Source organism: Dermacentor albipictus, chromosome 4 (genome assembly GCF_038994185.2).
Source record: "Dermacentor albipictus isolate Rhodes 1998 colony chromosome 4, USDA_Dalb.pri_finalv2, whole genome shotgun sequence".
NCBI lineage: Eukaryota > Metazoa > Arthropoda > Arachnida > Ixodida > Ixodidae > Dermacentor > Dermacentor albipictus.
The window spans coordinates 126357635-126382383 of NC_091824.1; the positions used below are offsets into that span (position 1 = coordinate 126357635).

Genomic DNA, 24749 nt, shown 5'->3' on the forward strand with positions numbered 1-24749 from the left:
CAAATTCCAACATATTCTGACGCTGGTGGTATCATTACCGAAGGCAACAAGCTAATTGCAAACAGCACTAACGCACGAAAAGCTGTGCGAACACCACCCCTCAGCACAGACTTTGCCATGTGAAAGGGGCGTTTTCACCAAAATTGTACCAACGACCGCGGTTCCCAATTTATGTGTTGTCATAGTTGCTCTAGCTACCGCTTGACTAAACTTGCTGGCCGTACAAGTTGACATATTTGCTGAAATATTCAACTGAGAATGGAATTAGTGGTACATTTATTAACTGCACCTTATACAGCGATGGTTACTTTCTTGATTAACCCGCCTTAATACATTGATGCATCAATGGCTCGCGAGCTACCGAGCTATGGCTAGGTAGCGCCCTTTAGTTTACGTAACGCTGTACGTGACCACCGTGGACAGCCACGCCCTATAGGCATCATACCAAGCAGTGCTGTGTCAGCTGTACCACTGATTCACTTCCTCTGGTCTCGCTGACGAGCGTGAGGTCTCGAAGGTGTCCCGATTTGCATTCACCAAAGGACCAGTGCCCACTACGAGAGAAAGAATTGAAGAAGTTTATTTAAGGTCCGTGTCAGATCCCTGCTAACAGCCGCCTACTCATATTATGAAGTCAAAGTGCAACTCCGGCGATTTTTTTACCATGTCAAGGTAAGGGAATATTTACGTTCCCGAGACCCTCCTGTCACGCGTCTGATGGTAGAATTGTTTCGCAAATTCAAAAATAATTTAGAATAAGCAAGAAAGCGCAAAAACGAAATCGAAAGCAGCGAACCTCTTCGTGTGACGTCACGAGTTTCTCCACCGGGGAAGGCGCGCCAGGCATGCCGGTCTCGCCCGCTGCCAGCGAAGAGCAGACGCTCTGCTGAATCGTGACCGCGCCGGATCTTCGGGTAAACATGTTAGCTGGGCCAGCTCTTCGGATCTGTCAAACATTGGCACATATGATTCTCACGAATTCGATAGCTACGAACCACGGTTCGCATTCGACCCGTTACCACGAGAGCGCCCATGCGCTGCATATCGTGCTGGGTATAGTGGATATGACTAAGACCAAGGGTAGCCCAAACCACTGATTTTGTGCGTGCTGCTTGCTATTTTAGGTATTATACCCTTCTCAGGGAAACCCTTCGCATGCTCACTGTAAGATGTGGAGCACGACTTACCGCATTTGTATATCGCAATAACGCCGCTGATAGTCCAAAGCACGGAACGGTGCATTTGTTTACATCGGCAGGTGCAGCGACCACTCGTCGTTCGCTTGACATGTGATACTAGCCGCTCATCTTTGACATGAAATAATGTTTGAACATATCAAAACAGGCAGATTCTGTGCACGTAAGCTTCGTTGCATCACTCTGAATACCGCTGATATGAGCGACCACGCACCTTCGAAAACAGCGACCGGGAGACGGTAGTACGGGAGCGTTATGCTGCCTACTTTTCATTCTTCGTATTCTCTTTATGAGCACAGTATGGTCCGTAAGGTAGAAATAGATGAGGATTTTGCGCGTGTGATCGTTCACTTAGAGAACGCGTAGTTTTCTCGCGGAAACGCCGATGTCAGTACAGACACCGTTACGCTGCTGCATCGAACGGGCCTACGCTTGCTGCCCATTTGGAATACGAGGCAACCAGTGCACCTTGGAAGCTAAATAATGAGTTGGCATGGAAACACGTAAACATACGACCATCTTCGTCGTCGCATTTAATTTAGGGAAGTGCCGGCGAGTGCGGCGGGCAGCTTTCCGCCGAGAACGGCAACGTACCGATGTCAAAACTGCTCTGTGTCGTGGCTTCTTGCATTTTGCGTGTGCACTGTACCAAATGACAAATGTTTTATTTCAAATCTATATTGGTAAAACTGAACTATAGAAGGAGTTTTCTTCATCCTGATGGCTTAATTAGCTTCAAGTCAGTCGCTCAGGTCCGCCAGCAGCAGACGCATGAACTACGCGAATGTTACATATAGGCTTAACCTCGGCTGAACGCGATCGGCATCGGCTCAAACCATGTGTGCAGATAGCGAGGGCTGAACTTCGTGCAGCGAACAATGCAGCACCACTTGACTCCCATCTCTTGTACGTCCACAAGGAACGCAACCTCGCAAGACAGCAACTTCTCACGCCATGCACTAGCTTACGATCGTCGATTCCTCGACGCTCTCGTCGCTGTCGTCTGCATGATCCCGGCATGCTCTGCATAGAACATTCCTGACATCGTGCACAATGTGGCCTGCAACTGAGGAGGATACAAGGTAGAGTACTCGAGGGAAATAATTAAATTCATTTGGAAAACATCTGCGCAACTCTCAAAGCTGCTTTTTTTGAGGACATGACAGAAGTGTTCGGAGGAACGCACTCAGCGAATTTTATCGATATCTGTTGACATCAAAATATCGCCGGCGTTGCCCTTTAAGTAGGAAAAGAAAAACACTGCGACTAGCTTCATGAAAAGTGAGGAAAGACCGGAAGTATAAATCAAAATTTATCGCCCCACACGAGAACTTTTCGAGGACTGTCAAACTATTCTGCTTTGTGGAAAGCTACCTACCACTTTAGTTTGTGATTGGTGGCTGGCTCTTTCCCTGTCGCGATTTATGAATATTCCTTGCCCTCAATGAGCAATGATGCATCAAAATAGAACTTTATATGAGAGTGGTAAGAGTACTGCCAGTTTCAACGAAAACAGTCGTCACGTAGTGCGTACAAGTGGATGAAAAGGCCGCGCCAAAATACAAAGAGACACCTACACGGCACCAAAGCAATGAGTCATACGCAAAGGCCATCTCTGACTTCACGCGCTAGTATTTCCTAAGCAAAAGTATTTCTCGTTGGGTTAATTGGTGAAACATAGCTTTTAGCAGCTTCCTTAGTTGGTTTATTGTGCAAAAATACGTCTTATTTTGTTACTGTTATCTGTTTGTTACTGTTTGTACGTTTGTTACTGTTTTGTTACTTTTATTACTGTTATCAGTGTGCATACCTATCGAAATCAAAACCTCGTATAATATACGCACCTAGAAATAGGTTCCCCTTTACACGTTAAAATAAATCGCTTCATCTCGCGTCTTCGGCAGTAGCGTTTCGCTCTTGATTTTTCTGGACAAACACAATAAGGACCATAAGAAGTGTCATATTACAATATTTTGTTGAGGAAATAGAACGCGTAAATGCGAAATAAACAAACCAATAAAGGAACAGAAAAAAAAAGAACGCTGGCTTTTTAGAGCAGCTTTTATTACTTGTGAAAGACAAAATTTACGTAAGTTTAGTCCCAAAAGCGATTTTATCGATGTAGCAGTGATTACTTGTGTCTCCAGTATTCCCTATAACATTCAAATGAAAGTATCGTTTCTCCACGTTGTACTCTTCCACGTTGAAATAACCGTCGTAGTGTGAAAGCCGTTGCATAAAGGTTGGTAGAAAAGCTTTAATGTTGTTCCTGCAGTTTTTTTTACGCTGTGTTAATATGACTGCTTCTTTATTACGCGAGTCGTTGGGGCCATGCTGGTTTTATCACAGTAATAAAATTCTTTCCCGACTAGAGAAGGTAGCTGGTTGTTCTTAAGATATATTGCTTTTCCTGTGCCTAGTGATCGGCAGCACCGAGTTTCAATGAAATGAAACCACGTTCACCAAGTATAGCGGGAGCGAGAAGAATTAAAATTAAGTTTAGGAGTCTCCCGTCTAAGCCCAGATGAGTCGTTTTACTGCCCAACTAAATTTCAGGTTTACGATCTCTACATGGTTTCCCAGGCGCCTATAGTACAGATTCCAAGGTGTGCTTATGGTCTCATACTCCGCTATGGTTGTTTCGTTTGTGTGCTTCTTACCTGCGAGAAACATACAACAGTCAAATACCACAGTGAACATTTGAAAGGATGCAACCAATATTCCTTGATGATCAAGAGCAGTATGCGCACATGGGAAGCCGGGGCAATTCATGACGCTGCTCCTGTGCGCACTAACGTTTACATTTTATCAGGATCATTTTAATTAACGTTTGCTTGTTCTGTTTAGGGGTTAATTCATGCTGAAAAAAAGGAACACTGAACTCCATTTTGGGAGCGAAGTCATAGCAGTGTGCCTAGTGCTTTGAACGTGGTAGGAAAAAGTAGCATAGAAGTAGTAGTAGTAACTATCCTCTTGCGCACTCGGAAGCAGGAACTACATATACAAATGTGAGATTTTGAAGTCATGTATATGTACACATCTTTCCAGTATTTTGCCCGTAAATTTGAGAGTGCGAGGGATAGGCCAAAAGCTTCTGGCATAATGTTGCCCTAGCTGGACGGACCGTGATGCACGGTCACCCAGACTGAATGAGCATCTAGTGTGATTAATCGGCTAATTAGCCATTTCTTTATTGGCAAAGATAACAGAGCGCATTTTCATAGTGTGCTTTTGTGTTAGCATGTTGATACTGTCTCGATATGGTCATGAAAAATTAGATGAATGGATAGAAAGTGAGAGAGGCATAAAGGAAAGATGCTTAAACCTGCATCACTAGTGTATCGCAGGTTAGATGAAGGGACAAAGGATGAGTGGGACGCTTTGGCCAGCGGAGACCGAAAGAGTGCTAAAAAAGACATTTACAGTTGCAGCCATGAGCCATATCTGAATTTACGAGTGATTCAATGGATTCTATAATGACAGAACACCAATTTTCTGTAGGTATGTAGACGCGCAACATATCCTTCAAATGGCCTAACAAGTGCTGCTCTAGAAGAAGAAAATGTACGAATGCAAGCACTAGACCTAAAGGGTAGAAAATATAGAAGTAGCAGTACAAAATATCGTAAGACTTATACACACAAGGCGCAAGCACTGTCTCGTTAAACTGTGTGCTGTCAATTTGATCTCGTCTTCTGAAAGTTCAAGCTAATACTAATACCGACAATAGCATGAGCAGCGACATACTAAGACATAATACTGCGCCAGGCTTCGATTTTCTGGAGTATTTTCACAAGACTGAAAAAGTTCGAACGCCCAGGTGCGTTCGCCGCTTATAAGTCGAGAGCGGAATTAGTGTTGGGATATCGAATTGGCATTTCATATGCGCATGGTCGCTTTGGGAGTGTCAAGTGGTTCGCACCAGGTTGGAAAAACAAAAACAATATTTCAGAGTCCGTTTATTGATATATAAGCAATGCGCTTCTGAGAAAGATCCGGCAGAATATGCATTTGAAAGAGCAATATATGTCTTGTTTCCGTTGAAAACAAATATTCACAGTTCATTATTAAAGTCGGTCATTCTCATCTGGGCAAACTTTTATCAATCTACCTCTTCAGACATTTTGTCAAAGTGTCAGTATATTAAAGCAAGATCCGCAATCAAAACTTTACATGCCACATCGGAGCACACTCATGGTAAATATTTAGGTACCTTAATTGACACTTTTACAGCGACTGTACATGTATCCTTTCATATCGACATAGCCCTAACACGCCGAGGCCATCGGCAGATTAGAGAATACATTCAAACATAGAAGCGAAATATAAGCCAAACATTTTGTTTATTGCACTCCAGCTCACTCTCTCCAGTAAAAACGAGGTCGCGGGATTGAATCCCGGCGATGGTGGCCGCATTCATATGTGGGTATTCATATGAGAAACGTTCGTGCACATGGATCTAGGTGCCCCTTATGAACCCCAGGTGGTCCTAATTTCCGGAGTCCCCCACTACAGCGTGCCTCATAATCAGATAGTGGTTTTGGAACGTAAAAGCCCATAACGTTTTTTTTCTCTCCTGTGAAAAAAAAGTACGCATGCGTCTTGTGAACCTTTAGCGCGAATGAAAGAGCTTTGTTGTGACAGTAGTCTCCTTGTGACTACAACTACTCAGTGAGAATGGGCATGACAAAACGCAGTAGCTTGACTACTCTAACAATCACTTCAAAGTCACGCTGCATTTGGTGCACAGTGACAATCCTCAATAAGCGAATGGTAATGAAAATTGGCAATTAGCAATTACGGCCTTTTATTGCAAGGCGTCGTTTTAACTACTAGCAAATAAAATCCATTGTGCTGAACAGCAGTGGCCATCTCACATTTCATTTTACATTTCAGTGGGTTCCCTGAACTCCGCCGTGTTGCAAGTTATAGTGCAGCCACTCTTCAGTAATACAAAATTTTCTGTATCTCGAAAATGCCACGCCAAACGTCTTTTTCTTTTTCAGATAAGTACTGATTCTACCAGGAACTGTTCATTTTTACGGTGGATATAGCTCCAAAATTTGTATTTGACGTCGTTTCTCTCTCGCAGCAGAGCACGCGCGCAGCAGCCTCTCTCCGACTTTGCAATATGTTTAAAAATGTGCCCCTGTCTTCAATTAAATGAAATGTGCGGCCTCGGTGTGTTACTGGGTAACTACAATGCAGAACCGAGTTGAAAACAGTATGAACAATGCATTACGAAACACAAATGAGCAACATAATTCAGAAAGACTTTGGTGAACCCGCTCGATTAATACAATGAGCCGCTCACTGCAGCCCTCCATGATGGCGATTATGCGAAGCCCAATGTGCGGCATTTCAGATAAATACTGTGATAAACCCAAGCCAAACGTGTGCGTAATCTCATTAAGAACCACAAAGACGTAACCAATAATTGATAAATCGTTTAATAAACCATCAGAATTAACCCAGCGATACACATGGTGGCCGCGCATTTCAGCTTCGCTGGTTTACCATTTGTACGTGGTGGATGGGCGGTGTTTCTTTCTTCCACATGCGGATAAATGTGAAACTATATCGCATGTGGAAGCTACGCTGATTCGCTATCTCTTCCAAGCGCTTTGAAATGCTGCCAGAATAAGTGGTGCATTAGCACATGTGCAGAAAATTCCATTGCCACTGAAGGTAGTCCACGAGAGATTGTCCCTGGTACTATACCAACGATGCTGTCGCTCGTAGACGTCGATGCGACCAGTGCCACTGACGCAAAATTTCACAATTGTGCGAACATTCCCTATAGATATCGTCTGTGAATACGGCCCCGAATGTCAAGTCTAAAAGCTATGGAGGTTGATTTAGATTCACCTTCGGGTGCTAATGGAGCGACTTTACGCTGGTCTGGCTGCCCAACTGAAAACGAACCTTTATGCGGGATTTACTAGGAAGCTGCTAGCATACCAGCCATTTTCTTGTCTGCGCTGGAAGGGTTACACTGGTGCTTGATAGTTCGAGATCTTCTCCATGATGGTGCAAGCCCTGTGAGGTCCGTTGTTACTGCTCCTAGCGGCCACACATATAAGGAAGTGTGCCAGTTGACTTTGTCTGTTTGGCTCCTTTCCCTAAAAGCACATTCTCCCTAAAGCTTCTCAGTTTTGATGACAAGGCCTAATATCAGTTTCTGCTTCATATTGACACTTATGCTATCTTCTAACCATATTTACAAATGCTGCTGTCCAAAAAGAGATGGAGGACGGCATTGGTAGACAGTGAATATTGGTGCCTCTACCAGCCCTATTCGACAACTAAAATATGGACGCGTTCGATTTTACAGTGGTCGTTATTTCGAAGGGCGGACCTGTCTCGCTGAACGTACGAGCCGACCCATATACTGGGCTACTTCTATTGTCCTTAGCTATTGAAATTGCCTAATACAGCGGCGGGCGACGCCAGGCCATCCCACGGTAAGGAAACTGCGGAAGTCGTATCTCAGTGGATGAAACATAAGCTCGTTTAAAAAAAAAAGGATATATTTTTTTAAAGAATTAGAGGTCTGAAACCCAATTCACTATCTAGTGAGGCCTGGTTAAGGCGCCTAAACTTAACTCACAGCCTTTGCTATCTTAGTTGGGAAGAATCAAAGTGAATGTTTTAGAAAACTAAGCAGTGCTTTCATCGCAGAGGGAGCCTGAAGAGCAAGAGCACTGGTTAGCTTCTGAGATACAGCCCAGCTTTCATTTGCTAGAGTGACGATCATATGTCTCGCCATAATGGAGATTGGAGTCACTAAGCTAGCGTTATCCTTCGTTTTTGTGAACAAGTTTTCGCTTGGATGAGCAGGCTACTTTAGATTATTACGAACTTTTTTCCCTCGTGTTTATATTCATCTGTGGAGTGCCTTTCACTGACAACATTTCGCGAAGTAAAATCGAATAATTTAAATTAGATATCTGGTATAATAACGAATATGGCGGTGTTTCGTTTCTCTCGTCTCGAATATGAGGCTATAAAAGGTCCCCGTGCACTTAATGTTGTGTCGGGCATGGGTGCGTGCTTTTCAGAGGAGCAGTGGGATTGTGGTTGCGGAAGGAGATAACATTACGTTATGCTATAAAAATAAAATTGTTTTATTTCGTTGTTAAGAGCATAAAATTACCTCGTTAAAATTAACAAGAAGGTACACAGAACCTTTGCGAGACTGCTGCCTATGTGGCTCAAACAAAAAAAAAGTTATCGTGCTCCATGCGGCAACGCCCTGCTCCAATACCTATCCCTGCGTCTCTAAAAATGTACTCATAGATCAGACTTGAGCGTAAACAATTATATTTAATTATTTACTTGCATTCAATACATCCTTGTTCTAATTTTGTAATTTAATAATTGTATTTTTGCTCGGCAGCAGTCAGTGTAGTTCAATTACATATTTTTCAAGAAGCACTTACATGTAACCACTTTGCTTTATTGGCGGGACAAGTTGCAACAGGAGGCGCACCTTTTAGCACTCAAATTTGGCGGCAACTAAAGCGGGACGCCCGCTGTCGTCCTACGCGGCAGCCACGTGTATGCGCCGGTTTCGACATGCAAAGCCGAGTTTTGCACACCTTTCTCAGAGGCGCTCTTAAGCGGCATGCAGAGCACCCGTAAAAGATGCTACTCAATTTTTCACTGAGCGCCAGTCTATTACTGAAGTACTATAGCGCCGAGCAGACGACACAAGAAGAAGAGACACAAACAAGCGCTTGTCCGTGTCTCTTCTTCTTGTGTCGTCTGTTTGGCGCTATAGTACTTCAGTAATATGCATCAACTCGCCCAACAAAAAGTTCCGCCAGTGTATGATTTCTCTCATACAGGTGAAGACCTCTTGAAGTCTGCCTGCGTTATACATTCCTCGCTCACATATACTGATTTCGCGATTGTAACGCAAACAGTATTTTGAGGCCTGAAGGATAAACAGTAAGGCTATTTTATTAAATTACAGTTTTAGCCACCTTCTCGAGGAACGTGAACTTCTGCTGGCGTGCCTTGCAATTCCTTAGTATAAGTCTAGAGATGGAAAAGGACGCATAGATAGGCAGGGTGGTTAACCAGAGCTAGTTGCGGTGGGCTGCCCTGCACGGAGGGAAAGAGTAGGGGGACAAAAAAAGAAAAAGAGTGAAAGGGAGATAGAGATAGCGAGATAGAAAGAGAGACGAACATAAACGAACTGCGTACACTATAGAGCGGTATGGGGCGGCGTTCTTACAGTCTATCGTGATGGCCCGTAGACCACTGGACGCTTAGTAATGCGAGTAAGGAGTTCAGTGCGGTTGTTATTTGGGAGCACTGACTTGAAGCTTTTAGTTTTGATAGTGGACGATTGTCCAAATGGTCCAGCACTTTTTCAAAGAACTTGTCTCTGGGCACTATATCGCGGGCAGACACTGATAATGTGTGCAAGCGTCTCATCGCTGCTGCAGGTGTCGCACGTGGGGATGTCGGCCATTGCAATAAGGAAAGCATATGAGTTCGTAAATGCAACGCCTAGCCACAGACGGTACAGCATGCTCTGTTCCCGTCGTGGTAATCTAGATGATAGATGCATCCGTTTCTCAAGAGACAGCGTACGCAAACGACAGAGGGTGAAAACATTCGAGTTCCACAGGGCCAAAGCACATTCACGGTATACATCAATCGGAGCCCAGCCGCAGCGTCTGTTTGCGAAAGCGGAATCAAGACACGTTAACCACTTTGATGTGTAGATATGGCGGCTTTGTTGGTGTGGTAATTCCCTCTGATGCTGAAATGCCCTGGAAGCCATTGAAAGAATGTGTTGTGTCCCCTGTCATGGCTGCGATTATATATCTGTCGAATTTCTGATGCCAGCTGTTCATTGGGTCCGCGGCGCATTGGACTTTGTATGCGCTGAAGGGCTGCCTTGGAGTCACCAAACACTGTCCATCGTTGCAGTCTATCCTGATTGATGAAATCAAGCACAGCACGAAGTGCCGCAATTTCTGCTGCCATCGATGAAGTTTTTCATTTCATTTATTCGGATTTTGCCGGGATGATGACTGCAACAGCAAAGCTGTATAAGTCTAAATGGTTAACTACTAAAGTGGACCGTCAAAAGCTACACCAGATGTTGGCCGACGAATTGAGCCGAAACTGCTAGAAATCCACACAGCTGGCGCCATCGAAAGTAGTTGCCAGTGCATCACCCACGCTTTTTCAGCTTTTCCTTACCAGGAGCGTCTTTATCGATTCCTACAAACAATGAAATGCTACGCTTCATAGAGGCCCTAGATGCGAGCATAGTGGCATTTAGCAAGCACGACCTCATGCTCAAGGTGTTCTATGCCCTACAACACCACCATTCCTTCCAGCGCTCACATCGAGCGAGCTTACAGCATCGGTGCTAATGTCTTTAGATAAAAAAAAGAAAGATTAGCAATGAAAATTTTGAAAAGCAAGTGTTTTGCAAGTTAAATAATGTATGAAAGCCTTCAGCGACGCACTGAAAGGGCAGCTCACTCTATATATTTAGTGTACTCGTAATAGTTTAGTGTAATAGTTTAGTGTCGTAATAGTTTAGTATTCGTTTAGTGTTTTCGTAATAAAAGTTGGAAGGAATGTAACATAAACGTAATCAGTGACTTTTTAGTAATTGCCCAGGTAATTTCGTGGGGCAGTAACTGGTAACTGTTACCTATTACATTTTCGATTGAAGTAATTGTAATTGTGATGTGCTAATTTCTCTTGTAACTTGTGTAAGTCTGTGATAGATGTAAATTACCGCGGACGTACTTCTCCAGCAATGTAGCGATCTCGCAGCTATGGAATTAAGTGCTACGTGGGAACGACAGCGCATCTACGCTTACGGATTGTGTACATTATGTGGCTTCGACAAATGAAAGCAAGCCCATGGAAAGGCGCATGTGACAGTGTAAGTATATCAATACTGCTAAATTAGAGGCACCGGCATGCGCAAGTCGCAAAGGCGATCCGGAAGCAGCAGTACAGCACAGTGACACACGCTGTGAACTCGATCGGAAAGCGTTATATTTTGTTTTTACATGGCGGCAAACCTTTACGAGCTTTGCAATAAATATACGTTTCCAACCCGTCCGGATAAAAGAAAAAAAAAAGCGTTTAGACTCGATTTCACGATTGCGTCAGCGTTACATACGTCAGCGTTTACATAGTTTGCATCGCACGAGCGATGCAAACTATGTAAACGTTATCTATACCTTTGTTATGTTGATTGCCTGTTGGGTGCACCGTGGCATAAATACTCTCGCAAACCACATGTTTTAACGAAAAGCAGGCGATCGAGAGAAAATATAGGGGCAAAGCTATTTTCTCCTTAGCCGCCCTCAGTAGCGCAAGAACGCTTGAGGAAAACTCGAAACGTTTACGCAAGGCTGCGTTTAATCAAGGAGACGCTATCGGGACCCCGGCTTGCACTCGCCGCTACTTCGTTGGCCCCCGCTCATTTTATTTTTATGCCGGTGTTCCTTCTGCGTGTAAGGTGGGCTAAAAGCGGAAATCAAAAGGAATTGAATCTAAGAGAAAATTGCGTTCACGTAGGAGTGACTTGTGAGGTCAAAAAAGAAAAAAAATGAAGAACGAGCTGTCAGAAGTGTTACTTCTTTTTAAACCCTGTCTTGGCCTAACTTTTGTTCAACAAAGGCAGCAGGCTAAAGATCTTGGATACAGACGCTTCTATCGAATACCCTTGAGGCTGTAAGTGCAAGAAACTGTCATCGTTATAAGAGTGTTGTGGACGCCTGTTGCGCTGGAGAGCACACATGGTGAAAAGGAAGTAGTCTTATCCCTTACATGGCGTACACCACGTGTCCATCACATCTGTGTCCCCATAATTACAAAGGGTGATGAGTCTTGTTTTAATTTTAGTGCCATTCAGGGACATGGGCTAGAAGACATCTCTTACTGGAGATATCATGTATGGACTGCTGCCTATCGTTTTCCTATCTATGCGCAATGAAGACTTCGCTGTGCCACTAACTGGAAGACATAATTTCAGGAAGCAAATACAATGCTTGTACCGTATTCGTGAGACAGACTCATGTGTTCCCTGATTCAATTGGTCTGTTTGAGATTTGGGCTACTAAAAGTGACGCTGACACTAACACATTTCGGTGATACTGTGAACTTGCTAATACAGATCTGATGTCGGACGATCACGCATTGAGATGACCTTTGTCGTTCTTTTCCTTGTGGCGTGGTTTTCGCTGATTCTTATGCAACCATTAGGGCAGGATCTGAGCACTTTCTCAGTAATGCGTGTTTTAGCTCAGTCGATCATTTTTTTTTTCATGTGGCGAGATCTTAGGCACAATTATTTTAACTTCTTCGTTACTTAGAGCGCATTGATAAGCAATGCGGCGATATCGCTTCGGACAGTTTTACGGTACTTAAATGACAGGCTTTTTTTTTTTACATAAGAGAACAACTTGGGACAGCCGCATCATGCGTCCGCCACGTGCAAAGCCCCAAAAGCGTCACTGTGCTTCATGAAATGCACTAGCCTGCATAACCATGTTTGATGATTTGAATGATGAACGTTTCATTGCGCGTGTGTTCGTGCATACTCTGAGCTTTTCCGATTCTTCTCACCTTGCACTCCCTTTTTCCCTTTCCACAATGCAGGGTAGCCAACCTGGCTCAGCTTTGTTAACCACCCTGCCTTTCCCTTTTGTCGCTTCTCTCTCTCCCTATCTCTCTCTACTTTGTTTATTGAATCATACAATCATGTGCTCTTTTTTTTTCTTCGCTATTTGTGGCACATGCGATCTACAGTCACGCCCAAGGAGCCGGTGATCAAGATGGATGGTCGCCGCCTCGCCAACGGCTCACTGCTCGGTCCCTACTTGGAGGGCACTACAGTGGTGCTTGACTGCTTCTCATCCGGGGGTCGGCCAGCCCCGCAGGTGCTGTGGCGAAACGCGTCCGCCCAGCTGCCCGTAAAGACGTCCGTAACGCCGCACCTACGTGGAATTCACGACGTCACGTCGACAGCGCGCTTTGTGCTCTCACGCTGGGACCTGGGAGCCCGGCTAGAGTGTGTCGTCATCACCAAGGCCACGCCCGCGCCCGTCGTCAAGTGGGTCCAGCTGGACGTGCATGGTAGGCCAGGGCGCGTTTTGCAACTTCCAGAGAATGGTGGGAGGGCCACACATCAGAACACGAACTTGGGCGGTTCAAAAGTGGGCCGAGTATAACGCAGTTGTGTTACACCACTTGCAAATGAAGCTAGACATTTTAAATTTCTGTTAGGGTTTAGATGCGTTCACCATAAGCGCGAAATCAAGGAGTTGCACGTGATCATTACAAACAAAGAAATATTTAGTCTGCGATCATCCAATGTGCTAAAATCAAACTCAGTTTTTTTTTTATTTCTTAAGCTAAGTAGACAGCGAAACATAATATTTACGTCCACAGTTTAGAAATACATTCACTTTGTCGAGCCGCACGCTTTCTGAACCCGCATCTTGCTCAAGACGCAGGCGTAACCGCATCAACTTTATTCACGCGCTTAGTAGAACACCCCGCTTCCCCCCCCCCTCTCACCCCCGCCCGCCGTTGCCTATATTTACTCTCAGCTAAGTGTTTCCATTCGCTTCTGGAATGCCTATCCCAATAGCCTCGTTGAACAGTCCGGTGAAGAAAAACTCTACCAGCTAAGAGACAGGCGTCTTTTTTACGTGAGCTTTCTTTACGTCTAAAGCTTGCGGTGTGGGTGAACATTTAACTCCGTGCCAGCGTGTAACGCAAGGGTCCGATGAAAAAGCAGCGCCTGCTCCGAATAATGCCCGACTCCTGTTCACACATGCTGCACGCAGTACGTCCTCTTGCTCTACGGCTACGTGGCCCTAACCACCCGGTTGTGGCCGGCGAGATGGTGTCGCTCACGTGCATCGTGGAGGGCGCCAGGCCAGCAGCAAACATCACGTGGTACAACCGGTCCGAGCTGGTGCGCCCACAGCCCCCGGCCGCCGAGGACCTCATGAGCGACGGCACGTACCGCACTGCTAGCACACTGGTGTTCGTGGCCAGCCTTTACGACCACCAAGCCGAGTTCTTCTGCAAAGGAACCAACCAGGTGCTCAAAAACAGAACCGAGGCACCACTTCTTCAGGCCGTCCGACTAGAAGTTCTCTGTGAGTTTGTCGGCCTCGTTTCGTCTACAGCGTTTCCTTGTGTCACTTATATATATGTATATATTCAGCAGCATTCGCTTCGACTACACTCTAAAAAAAAAGTTTACGTAATTTAGGGCATAACTTTGGCTAGCAAACGAATATTCATTTATCTTACACGCCTTTCGTTTATTGAATGCTGAGAGCCCGGAACTTCCAGATTGCAAACGGCATTTGTGTTATCAGGGCTAGTGACAATGCATTCTTGACAGGAAAGTAGCGAGCGAGAGTTTTGAATAAAGGAAACACAAGAAAGACTGATGAAGAATATTTCTCGGAGAATAGATACACCAGGAAGGGTCTAAACTTTAGAACTGTTAGAGTGTAGTAGAAATATTGATACATTCCTATGCACTTCTGAACCAGTGAAGAGAGCCGCTATATAATGTTCTTTTTCTTTTTTGAGCGATCAGAAGTTCCTTTTATAAATCACAGTTGCTTCTAACGTATGTAGAAAGCGGGAGAGAGGCTAAGCATGGATGTTAACCAGATGGAAGTGTCCGATTTGCTATCCAGCATGGGTGCGGGGAAAAGAGCGCTAGAAAAAAGTGAAGAGAGAGAATGGAACAAGAAAATCTATCTTGATATCGGTGAGATGATTTGTCTTGCGGCCAATGTTCCAAAAGTGCAGATAACGAAGACAGAAATGAACACATGCGTCAGGATGGGCCCCAATTTCCAGGACCTTCAGGACGTACGTTCGTGCCGTACATTCAGGATTTCTGTTCAAGTTAATAGGGCGTTCAGAGACTACAATCCGGATAACAAGACGCGAGCCGACAGCGATCCTCCTGCGGAATGTGTTCCATTCCGTCTTGTTTCTTGCGCAGTGAGAAAAGACTAGGACCTACCTTAGGCGTTCACTGAGCCCTATGCATTACAAAAAGGACAATAACACTTCACTGTCTTCTGGTGGAACATCGAGTTACATCTTTGCTGTAGGGTTACCCTTTACGACAGAGGTCGGTCGTCCAGTATTTTAGCGCAGCGGCCTATGACGTCTCTGCACGGAATACTGCGGACACTGGCACATAATGTAACTGATTAATTCCTCTTCACCGCAATGGTTACAGGTTGCGGTGTCGGCAATTCCGGCGCAGAATGCAGTTCTCACATGTTCTGTCGTTTTTTTACATGAAGAACTGGCATTATATGATTGTCAGATGTGAAATCCGGTTTTCGCAACCAAGTAAAAAAAAAAAAAGAAAGGATGAAAAAAATAACGAAAGTACGAAAAGTTAGTCCACTGCTCGGACGAAAAGCATGGAGGAGGCGTACAACATTGGGAAATCCGCATATGAATAACAAATATCATACGCCTGATCTTTTTCTTACATTTTTTTTTATTTATTGGATTTTACGTGCCAAAACCATGATTTGATTATGAGGTACGCCGTAATGAGAGACTCGGGAATAATTTGAAACACCTGGGGTTCTTTAACGTGAAACTCTAAACGGGTGGTCTGGCATTCACCCCATTGAAGTGCGGCCGCCATGACCGGGATTTGTTCCCGCAGCCTCGTGCTTTATAATAAGCCTGATGCTAAAATTCATTAAAAGTTTACGTGTACGTTAATCGCACTCCGGCTGCCCTCTTGACGTGTCATGAAAACACCCTTTCGTAAAGGAAGCAATAAATTGGAGTGTGCGCACCACTAAGAGAAACAGACAATCCTTATCTTGCAAAGCTTTTAATGTTTTATTTTAAACAGAACCGCGCGTATTTTGACAGGGACAAGGAGGGAGACACGACACGGACCAGCACTTGTCCGTGTCATGTCTCCCTTCTTGTCCTTGTCAAAATACGCGCTGTTGTGTTTAAAATGGCTTACCAACTCGCCCAAACGTCCGTTTTAACCACTTTTCATGTTAGTTTTTCCCTTTTTCTTTCGCCACTCTTTGTTGCTAGCTGAACACGAAACCTTAATATTACAGGCAGTTACTTAATTAGGCACGCAAGCTTTTGGAAAATCGAAAGTACGCCTATAAGGACTAAAGTACCGAAAGCGCTAATGAAGCTGTTTCTGCGCACCACAGCGGAATTCAAGAGTAAGGAGAATGAACGTAGACAGAAAGCTCATGCGTGGCACCTCTTTTTACAACCTTGCTCCAGTACAGTTAGTACTGGACAAATAAAGGGCCCCTAGATAACAGCCGAAGGTAAATAGGTGCATAAGAAAGCTCAACAAGTGCAGTAGGAAACCACGGCCGGACATTGTTGAGCTGCCGAGCAAATTCAGAAAAAAAAAAGATTTTGTCTGTGCGTTAATGTATTGGCAATATTATAAGTATTGCTTCACTTGTTCAATGTTTAGGCGCAGTTGCTTGGAGATAACTACTATAGAAATACCTGCACATAACTGGCGTTGCTAGCACACTAGGAGAACTAACCCGACTTCTTGTTATTCTGTAGTGACTGGATAATGGCGCAATGAAGTGGAGCTCGAACTAGGAACTAACGTTTATTGCGTAAACGGCAGCTATTAGTTAGCACTCTACTCGTTCAGTCTGGTTTCTTCGTGTCCCTGTCGTAGCGTACTTGCCCTAGCGCAAGGATCATGGTGCCACTAATAAGCGGCCGTGCGTTCAACGCCACTTGCGCAGCAGGTGCGCACATGTCTCGGCGCTGCTCGCGGAGGCACTCAACAGGTAGCCTCAATTCTGCGAAAGAATTGCACACATGCAATTTTTGCAATTCTGCCGCCGAACGGTAAACGGAATGATGACTGTCCCGTATGCTATACAAAATCCGGAAAATCTATTTTTCTTGGAGAACGCTTCGATGCTGTATAACGAATATACTATTGAGAGCCTCAGCATGTGTGTCTCAAACTATGCTTCGCTGGAGTATGTGTTGCGATTCTGTCAAATCCCATAAGTTGTATAAGTTTATAAGGGTTCTCTCAATAGTTACGAATATACTATTGAGAGCCTCAGCATGTGTGTCTCAAACTATGCTTCGCTGGAGTATGTGTTGCGATTCTGTCAAATCCCATAAGTCCTATAAGGCTTTGCTTTTTTTTAGTAATCGTTACTTTTTGATATTGCTTGTGGGGTACTATGGTTGCGCGCACGATGCCTATGCCCTGTTACACAGAGGGTCGGTCTCCGTTAATGCAGACCCGCCTGCGGTCCGCGTGCTGCCGGCAGAGGGCGTCAACGTGACCGAATGGCACTCGTGTAACCTGACGTGCCACTACGACGCGAATCCTCCGAACGCGACCGAGGTGGCGTGGTACAAGAATGGCGAGCTCCTGCCACCCAGGCCCAGGGGACACCGGCTGCAGCCAAAGACCGCACTGCTTTTCCGGAATGCGACACGCAAGGACACCGGCGTATACAGCTGCCACGTGAAGAACGCGTTCGGACGAGGGAACGCATCGAACTCTGTCTACCTGGACGTTTTCTGTAAGTACACAGGGCGAAGCGCAGAACTAAACCAAAACCTAGCGTAAAGGCAGGGCTACCTTGAATTTAATGGGAAAGAGGAGCAGTTGCACAAAATCTGCGCAGCAGTGAGCGCTGATCGAAATAGATTTGTTTCTAGGCAATAAGGGAGGGAAGAGGAGCGAGGGAAGCTTTTCTTTCCCGAAAAAGGAGGAAGCACGCACGCATGCAATTTTTACCATATATCTATCGAACGGTAAGGGGAATGCGGAACGTCGCGTATGAGCATGGAAGTGATTGATCATGCGGAATGCTTTCGTTCCTATTTCCAGATAAAAAAAATACAATAGCATTTATTAAACACTTCTGAGCGCCGTCATAATACAGAATATTTTGTCTTACGAATCATTCACAAGAGAAGGTGGAAGTAATGTACCTTGTGTTCTCACGTCACTTTAACAGCTGTTTCGAGGCAATTCAAAGAACTTGCCGTTGATTTATTTAAGGACTTGAAGCGCTTTTACTGATTATCAGTCATTCTTCTCCCAAATCCCGTTATAATATAAAATACCGATGTATTTATGGGGTTTAACGTCCCAAAGTAGCATTGAGACGATGAGACACGTCACAGTGGAGAGTTACTTATTAATTTTGACCGCTTGTGTGTGTGTTTTTTTTTTTTTTTTGCTGTGCACCTAAATCTAAGGACACGAGAGTATATGCATTTCGCCCCTAGATGCCGGTGACATAACGATGACGGAACGGAGTTTTTGACGGCTGTGTGAATTAGGCCCAATGGTAAATCTACGCGCGCGTAATTGCGAAATATGTAGATTCGACTTCCACTTATGTTAAGTTGGCGTTTCGTCCACGCTCATATTTCGTTTCCTTATTATTTACGCTAGAAAAAGAAACGTACTTTTTCATGACCTTTCACTAGCTTCATCGTGTATTTGCTTCCCAAATAGTTGTAAAAAAAATCTATCTGACTCTCCTTTTTCTGCTCCTTCACTGTCTTGCTTCGAATGTATCCCGGTCACTCGACCTAAACCATGTCCGCAGACATCCCGCTGGTGAGCGTCTGGGTGAACCCGTCGGTGGTGGCGCTGGGCGAGGGACCCGTGCTGCTTCGCTGCGAGGCCGAGTCCGGCAACCCGCAGCAGCTGCGCCGGGTGCGCTGGTATCGCGACGGGCAGCTGGTCAACGAGACCAAGGAGCCTGACCTGCTGCTCGAGGAACTGCGGCGTTCCGCCACGGGAAACTACAGCTGCGAGGCAAAGAACGACGCCGGATGGAGCCCCCTGTCACCGCACAAGTCACTTGTCGTCATGTGTGAGTGCGCATGCGCGCGTGTATGTATGTATGTATGTATGTATGTATGTATGTATGTATGTATGTATGTATGTATGTATGTATGTATGTATGTATGTATGTATGTATGTATGTATGTATGTATGTATGTATGTATGTATGTATGTATGTATGTATGTATGTATGTATGTATGTATGTATGTATGTATGTATGTATGTATGTATGTATGTATGTATGTATGGATGTATGTATGTATGTATGTATGTATGTATGTATGTATGTATGTATGTATGTATGTATGTATGTATGTATGTATGTATGTATGTATGTATGTATGTATGTATGTATGTATGTATGTTAGAATACGTTACATGAACGAGCGACACGGTGCATAACATCGGTGTGTGCTCACGTCTGTAAGCCGAATCCATTCATTCATCTTCGCTCATTCGTACAAAACGCGCTAATGTTTTATGGCAAAACAAGCACTAACGTATAGCATGCCTACGGCTGCATGGAAACAGCTCATTCTGTTTCAAAAGAGCAAGCGTGGTTGCTTCACTCTGAGAAAGGTCATTGCATTGGCTAAAATTAAGCGGGAATATAAAGCGCCCACATGAGAGGGCCATCGATACCATCCCTTACATTAAACCTATTAATACCATCAAGGTTATTCTGAACTGCATTCGAACGGCAGCTTATTATTCGTTTCCTTTTTATGCTAATAGCGATATAGATCTTGTAATGGTAGTTGTGGCTCTCTAATATAGCAAGGGCTATACTGATCCCAAGGACACTCAGCAAAGCCAGTTGCACGTATAGATAGGCCGGATTGCAACCCCGCTTCAACATATTCGCCACTTCCAAGAAGGGCGAAAATATAATAGACAATAAGAAAGTGAATCGAGGCATTTTTCTTTCTTTTCGCTGATCATACCTAGCGAAAGAAGATAAAGGAAACGCAAATAATCCCTAGCAAAAAGACGTCGGATTCAGTAAAGGCGACGTCTTGCTCAATAGTATGTACGATACAAAAGGAGGATAGGTTGTCAGAAGTAAGAAAAATACATAAGCGCGCACAAAGACCATGCAGGGCGAGCGTCAGGCTATTGATTACAGTTCGCGTTAGGAAACTACATTGACTGGCCACTGGACGTGCCTTTCTGCCCGAAGGCGTCAGGCACTGCACTGGCTTTACGCTTGACGCTGACCATCGCCCGTCAGGCAGATGGTGATGTCGACATCACTGGTCATTTTAGCGCTCGTTGAGCACTTTATATTTATAGCACTATATATTTTTTTGAATTTGCCCCCTCGGTGGCAGACGACACTTCCCTTTCTTTCTTTCGTTCTTTCTTTCTTTAACTTTATCATCATTATTATTGCTCTTATTTTGCGAAAATGTTCAGTTGTTCCGTTCTCTGGTGTTATGATTTGATTCCGAAAGAACGCACGCGAGAAATAAACTTCGCTGCGTGGGCCAGTCATGTTAGGGGAAGGGTGCTGTGCGGTCGTCTTAACTGTGGGAGAGGGAGATGGCCGCCACCGTTGGTTCGTTTATTCTCCGACAATTCTTGTTTCATGGCCGTGGCTTTTTTTTTTGTGTCCGATTCCCTAGCGGCTAAGCCGCGACTGTTCCAGCACATCGAGCCTGCGAAAGTCGCGCCGTGGGTGCAGTTTGCGATAAGCCACATGTTATTGCGCTCAGCAGAACGGCGGTGGTGTCAGCTTCAGTCCAGGGCTCTGCGACATGCGAGCTATAGTATGTTTCTTTTTGTTCTTCGTCTGCGAGTGTGCGGCTGTAAAATACGCCGGACGAGTGGTTTGCGACATTTATGCAGGACGCCACGCAACCCCTGGTCTTGCTTCGCCAAGCCTTGTTTTATTGGCCGTAACGTGTTTCACGCAAACACGTCCCTTGTCGCTCCCCGGTGTGTGTATATGCATGTACACACTGGTAACTTTCCATGCGAGAAGATGTACCAGAACGAGCGAGAAAGAGCAAGAAAATGTATACGGGCGTTGCAATAATGCGCTATAATGTGACGTAACGAGTTTTCAAAAAGCAAACAGGCTTGAACCTTCGGAACGGTTAATGAGCAGAACGCTTACGAGAAAGAAGAAAGCAGCTGTATAGGGCACGAGCCGCTTCACTGGCCACTTAACAGGATAAGCATTACGGTAAACGAACGAGCGGACAATGTTGAGTGAGCGCCATGGTGATGCAAAGTCTTGGAAACTGGAGAGCACTTTGCTAATTGGCCGTGATTTGTCTTTTGTCGATCAGCAGAATTCGTGCCCGTCCCGGCCTTCTGCGTTGTCAAAGGCTCATCAAATTAACCGTAGTCTTTTGCCTGCATAGTCAAGCGATCATTGGCATGGTCACTGACGAAAGCCCCAAAACACCATAGTGCACCTTTGGGAAAATCATGTAAATGCGTATCACCGTTGTGCCTTTGGTCTAAACGAAACTTTGCAACACTAGGCCATTATTTCCTGAACCACCCGTTATATTTCTTTGTTTTTTAAATATCACTTGCGTTTTCTTGTGAAGCCTGACAGCTCCCTCCCGTTTGCTGTTTATTTTCGATTCGTACTTAATATCGCACCATTACGTAGCAGCAAGAGGTCGTTACAGATGAGAGTTGCAGAGTATCTAGACACCGAGAATAGTCTAAACGACGCGTTTTGTTCTAGTTACAGTGATCTTAGTGCAAGCAAAATATCATCTTCACTAGAGCTTTTTACTCTGTTGAATAGTCGCAAGCTCAGTACTTTAGTCGTAACGGAACAAGGCAGTACTCTCCGAACGCATGATACATTCTGAAGGTAAAGCACGTATGATTAAGTCTTATTGAATCTTTACGTCCATAGTAGTCCCACTAGAAAAGGATACGTACAAACATTTCTTTTTGCATTCTACATTTTATTATGCTTCTTGCGAACTTATCATTTAATCTGGGTGAAACTGAACCGGACATTTGGTGACGCAAAATTTACTGATGCAGAGACGCAGCTTGAAAAGCGAGACAGTGACGAAACTAAATCGTATTTCAGGGACACTGTTGACAAACGTTTATAAGTGGTTACGATAATCGATAACGGGCTTCCTTCCCTGTCTTTTATTTAGGGAGCTATTACGGCCATTACAGGAGTGAGAAATGAATAAGCCTAGGGAATAAGTCTATAGCTTCTTCAGAACGCGGAAAACTGCTTGATATTTTCAAACACATCACACCAAGCATCTAAGGCGTAGAAAAGGTTATTCTGTGCACGGTAAAGATGGAAAATTTTGAGAATTGCACCATTGTTGGAACTATATTCAAACGGGAAGCGACAAGAAATACTCTTCTTACATTCGTTTCCACGTCGGCGTACGCTTACGATATTATTTTTCTGCTGTTTCATCTTTCATTTCGTTCGTATGCTGCTAGAAGCAAAGCACGGTGTACAAAGAACGCAGACGTTAGGGAATATTTACCGCTGCGATAGACATCTATGCCTCTTTTCATGCGCATGCGTCATCTAGATACGCATGCAGTGTCTTTACTTGAATATGAAAAGTAACAATGCGTACATCCATTTCTGCCGTGTTCTATTTTGCGAATAAACTTAGTCGATCCTCGCAGAAAATTTTCATTTTGTTTTTAGAATGCGCTGTAAAAGTCAGCGCCACCATGGCATAACTTCTTCGATGACTCTATACTAAAATTGCTGCGCATGTCTGGACTTTAAACTGGGAAGCATTAACCCCTTCGGTTCTTTCCCCGAGGAAATCACGTGACTGCGAGGAAACGAAAACGTAAAAAACACAGGGGATCACGCACACGCATGCATGCTTGTACGCAGGCGCAACGTCAGCGTTCGCGCTTCAAATTTGCGCGCATAAGCCAGCGCTTCGGAGCAAGAGACGAAAATATGCGAAGCTCGAGCAAAAATACGACAACCTCGAGAGAGAAAATTTAACTCACACGCTTCACGCTCCGGCAGGCTACTACTTCTCGCCCAGAACCAGTGAGCCAAGAGGGAGAGGGAGAAAGAAAAACAGAGAAAGACACACAAAGACTGAGTGGTAGTGACAAGGCGTATAAAAACCTAAGCGGAGAACAAAGTAATAAGCGACAGGGCGGAAAAGTGTGGGGAGGAATTTTAGAAAACCTTCCATGTCGGGAGGTTTTAGAGGCTGGGTTTGGGTGCTGCAGGAAGAGGCCAGCGCTGTAAAAAGGGGTGGAGGCAGCTAGGCTGCAAAGGGGGAGAAGGGGACGTTGGTCATCGATCGGAGCTCGACGGAGCGCGAACACGCCGTGTCCGCCAGCGGAGACATCGATGTGTGCTTTATCGACTGCGGCAGCCGTCACTGCCGCCGAAGCCGAAGCTGAACCGCTTCGCTGGCGAGCTCGCACGCTTGGTTGACGCCTGCGTTCTTTCGGTCCTCCCGCTATGCCTCTTCTTTTTTATTTTTTTTTCTCCCTCCCGCATCCGCAATAGAGGCTTTGGGGGAAGACGAGGAGGAGAAAGAAGGGGAGTTGCATCCCCGCTGGACCGACAATTGAGCACTCGTTTGCGTGTGTCGACCGGCAAATTTCGGACATTCCTCAACAAACTTTGTTCGCCGCCGTTCCCCTTGGTCGCCGTTGACTGTCAGTTGCTGTCGCCACACCGCTCCAGCCGCTGCTGATGCACGCGGTGTAGGCGACCCCTGTAGCGCAGTGCGGGCGCCCTTGTCTGCCGGGCTAGCCGCTGCCTCTCTCCTTGTGCCCGGATAGATCCCGCGATCCTTGCTCAATTTCGCCGCCAGAGAGATCCAGATGCTGTTCTCTTCATAGTACTCTTAGTTGTGTTGCACATATATTTCAGGTATGTGCAAGCCGGGAAAACGTGACAGCTACATACGGGCGAGCGATTTGTTTCTTACGTATGTTCTAATCTCCAAACTTGAACCATGGTGTTTCGACGAAATGAGAATGAACTCTGTATCGCCGTTTGTTTTCTATGTTTCTGGGCCTTCCAACGTTTTGAACGCTGCTTGTTGTCAGCAGGAAGAGAGAGAGAGAAAGAAACAAACGTTTCTTTCCCACAAGTAGCTAATTGTTGTTCTAGCGTAAATCTTCGTGTCTAATACCACAGTTACGAACGTAACAAGGGCACGTAAGAGCACTTTTCGCCTGCCTTTATTTTTGGAACATCCCGATCATGGCGGCGGCATTTCGATGGGGGCGAAATATGCGAAAACACCCGTGTACTTAGATTTAGGTACACGTTGAAGAAACCCAGGTGGTATAATGTTCAGGAGTCCCACACCACGGCGTGTCTCATAATCATATCATGGTTTTGGGACGTAAAACCGCATAATTCAATTTAATTTAGCTTTGAAGCATGCCGTTATGTGTATCTGCATTGGTCTACACGTCTGTGAAACTGCAATTCTGTTCACACAACAATTTCACTTTTTTACGTAACTGAGCATGTCTCTCAGTGTTCGCGTACTCTTTTCTGTGCACTGCTTTGCTTGTTTGTGGAGCTTTGCATGTGAGGTTGCATTTAGCATTCCGTCAGTTTTTCTCCGCGTTTTTGTGCTCTCATCGTGCGCCCTACGAAGTGGAGCAGCTGCTGTCACATAAAAATGCCAACAGTAATAAAAATAAATAAATAAAT

At 45.0% G+C, this 24749-nt stretch overlaps 1 protein-coding gene and 1 long non-coding RNA gene across 4 annotated transcripts in view; one reads left to right on the forward strand and one right to left on the reverse strand.

Annotated features, from left to right (window-relative positions):
* LOC135899532 (hemicentin-1-like) overlaps positions 1–24749 on the forward strand; it is a 237907-nt gene that overhangs the window by 152734 nt on the left and 60424 nt on the right. For all 3 annotated transcript variants that reach the window (XM_065428813.1, XM_070537558.1, XM_065428811.2), the window contains exons 3-6: positions 12996–13322; positions 14039–14356; positions 17516–17803; positions 18845–19114. In XM_065428813.1, the coding sequence (XP_065284885.1) occupies positions 12996–13322; positions 14039–14356; positions 17516–17803; positions 18845–19114 (1203 nt within the window). The remainder of the gene's footprint in view (positions 1–12995; positions 13323–14038; positions 14357–17515; positions 17804–18844; positions 19115–24749) is intronic.
* The window catches only part of LOC135899536 (uncharacterized), a 129713-nt gene that overhangs the window by 77606 nt on the left and 27358 nt on the right, over positions 1–24749 (reverse strand). Inside the window, exon 2 of the long non-coding RNA XR_010563642.2 lies at positions 14109–14279. This is a non-coding gene — a long non-coding RNA (uncharacterized lncRNA). The remainder of the gene's footprint in view (positions 1–14108; positions 14280–24749) is intronic.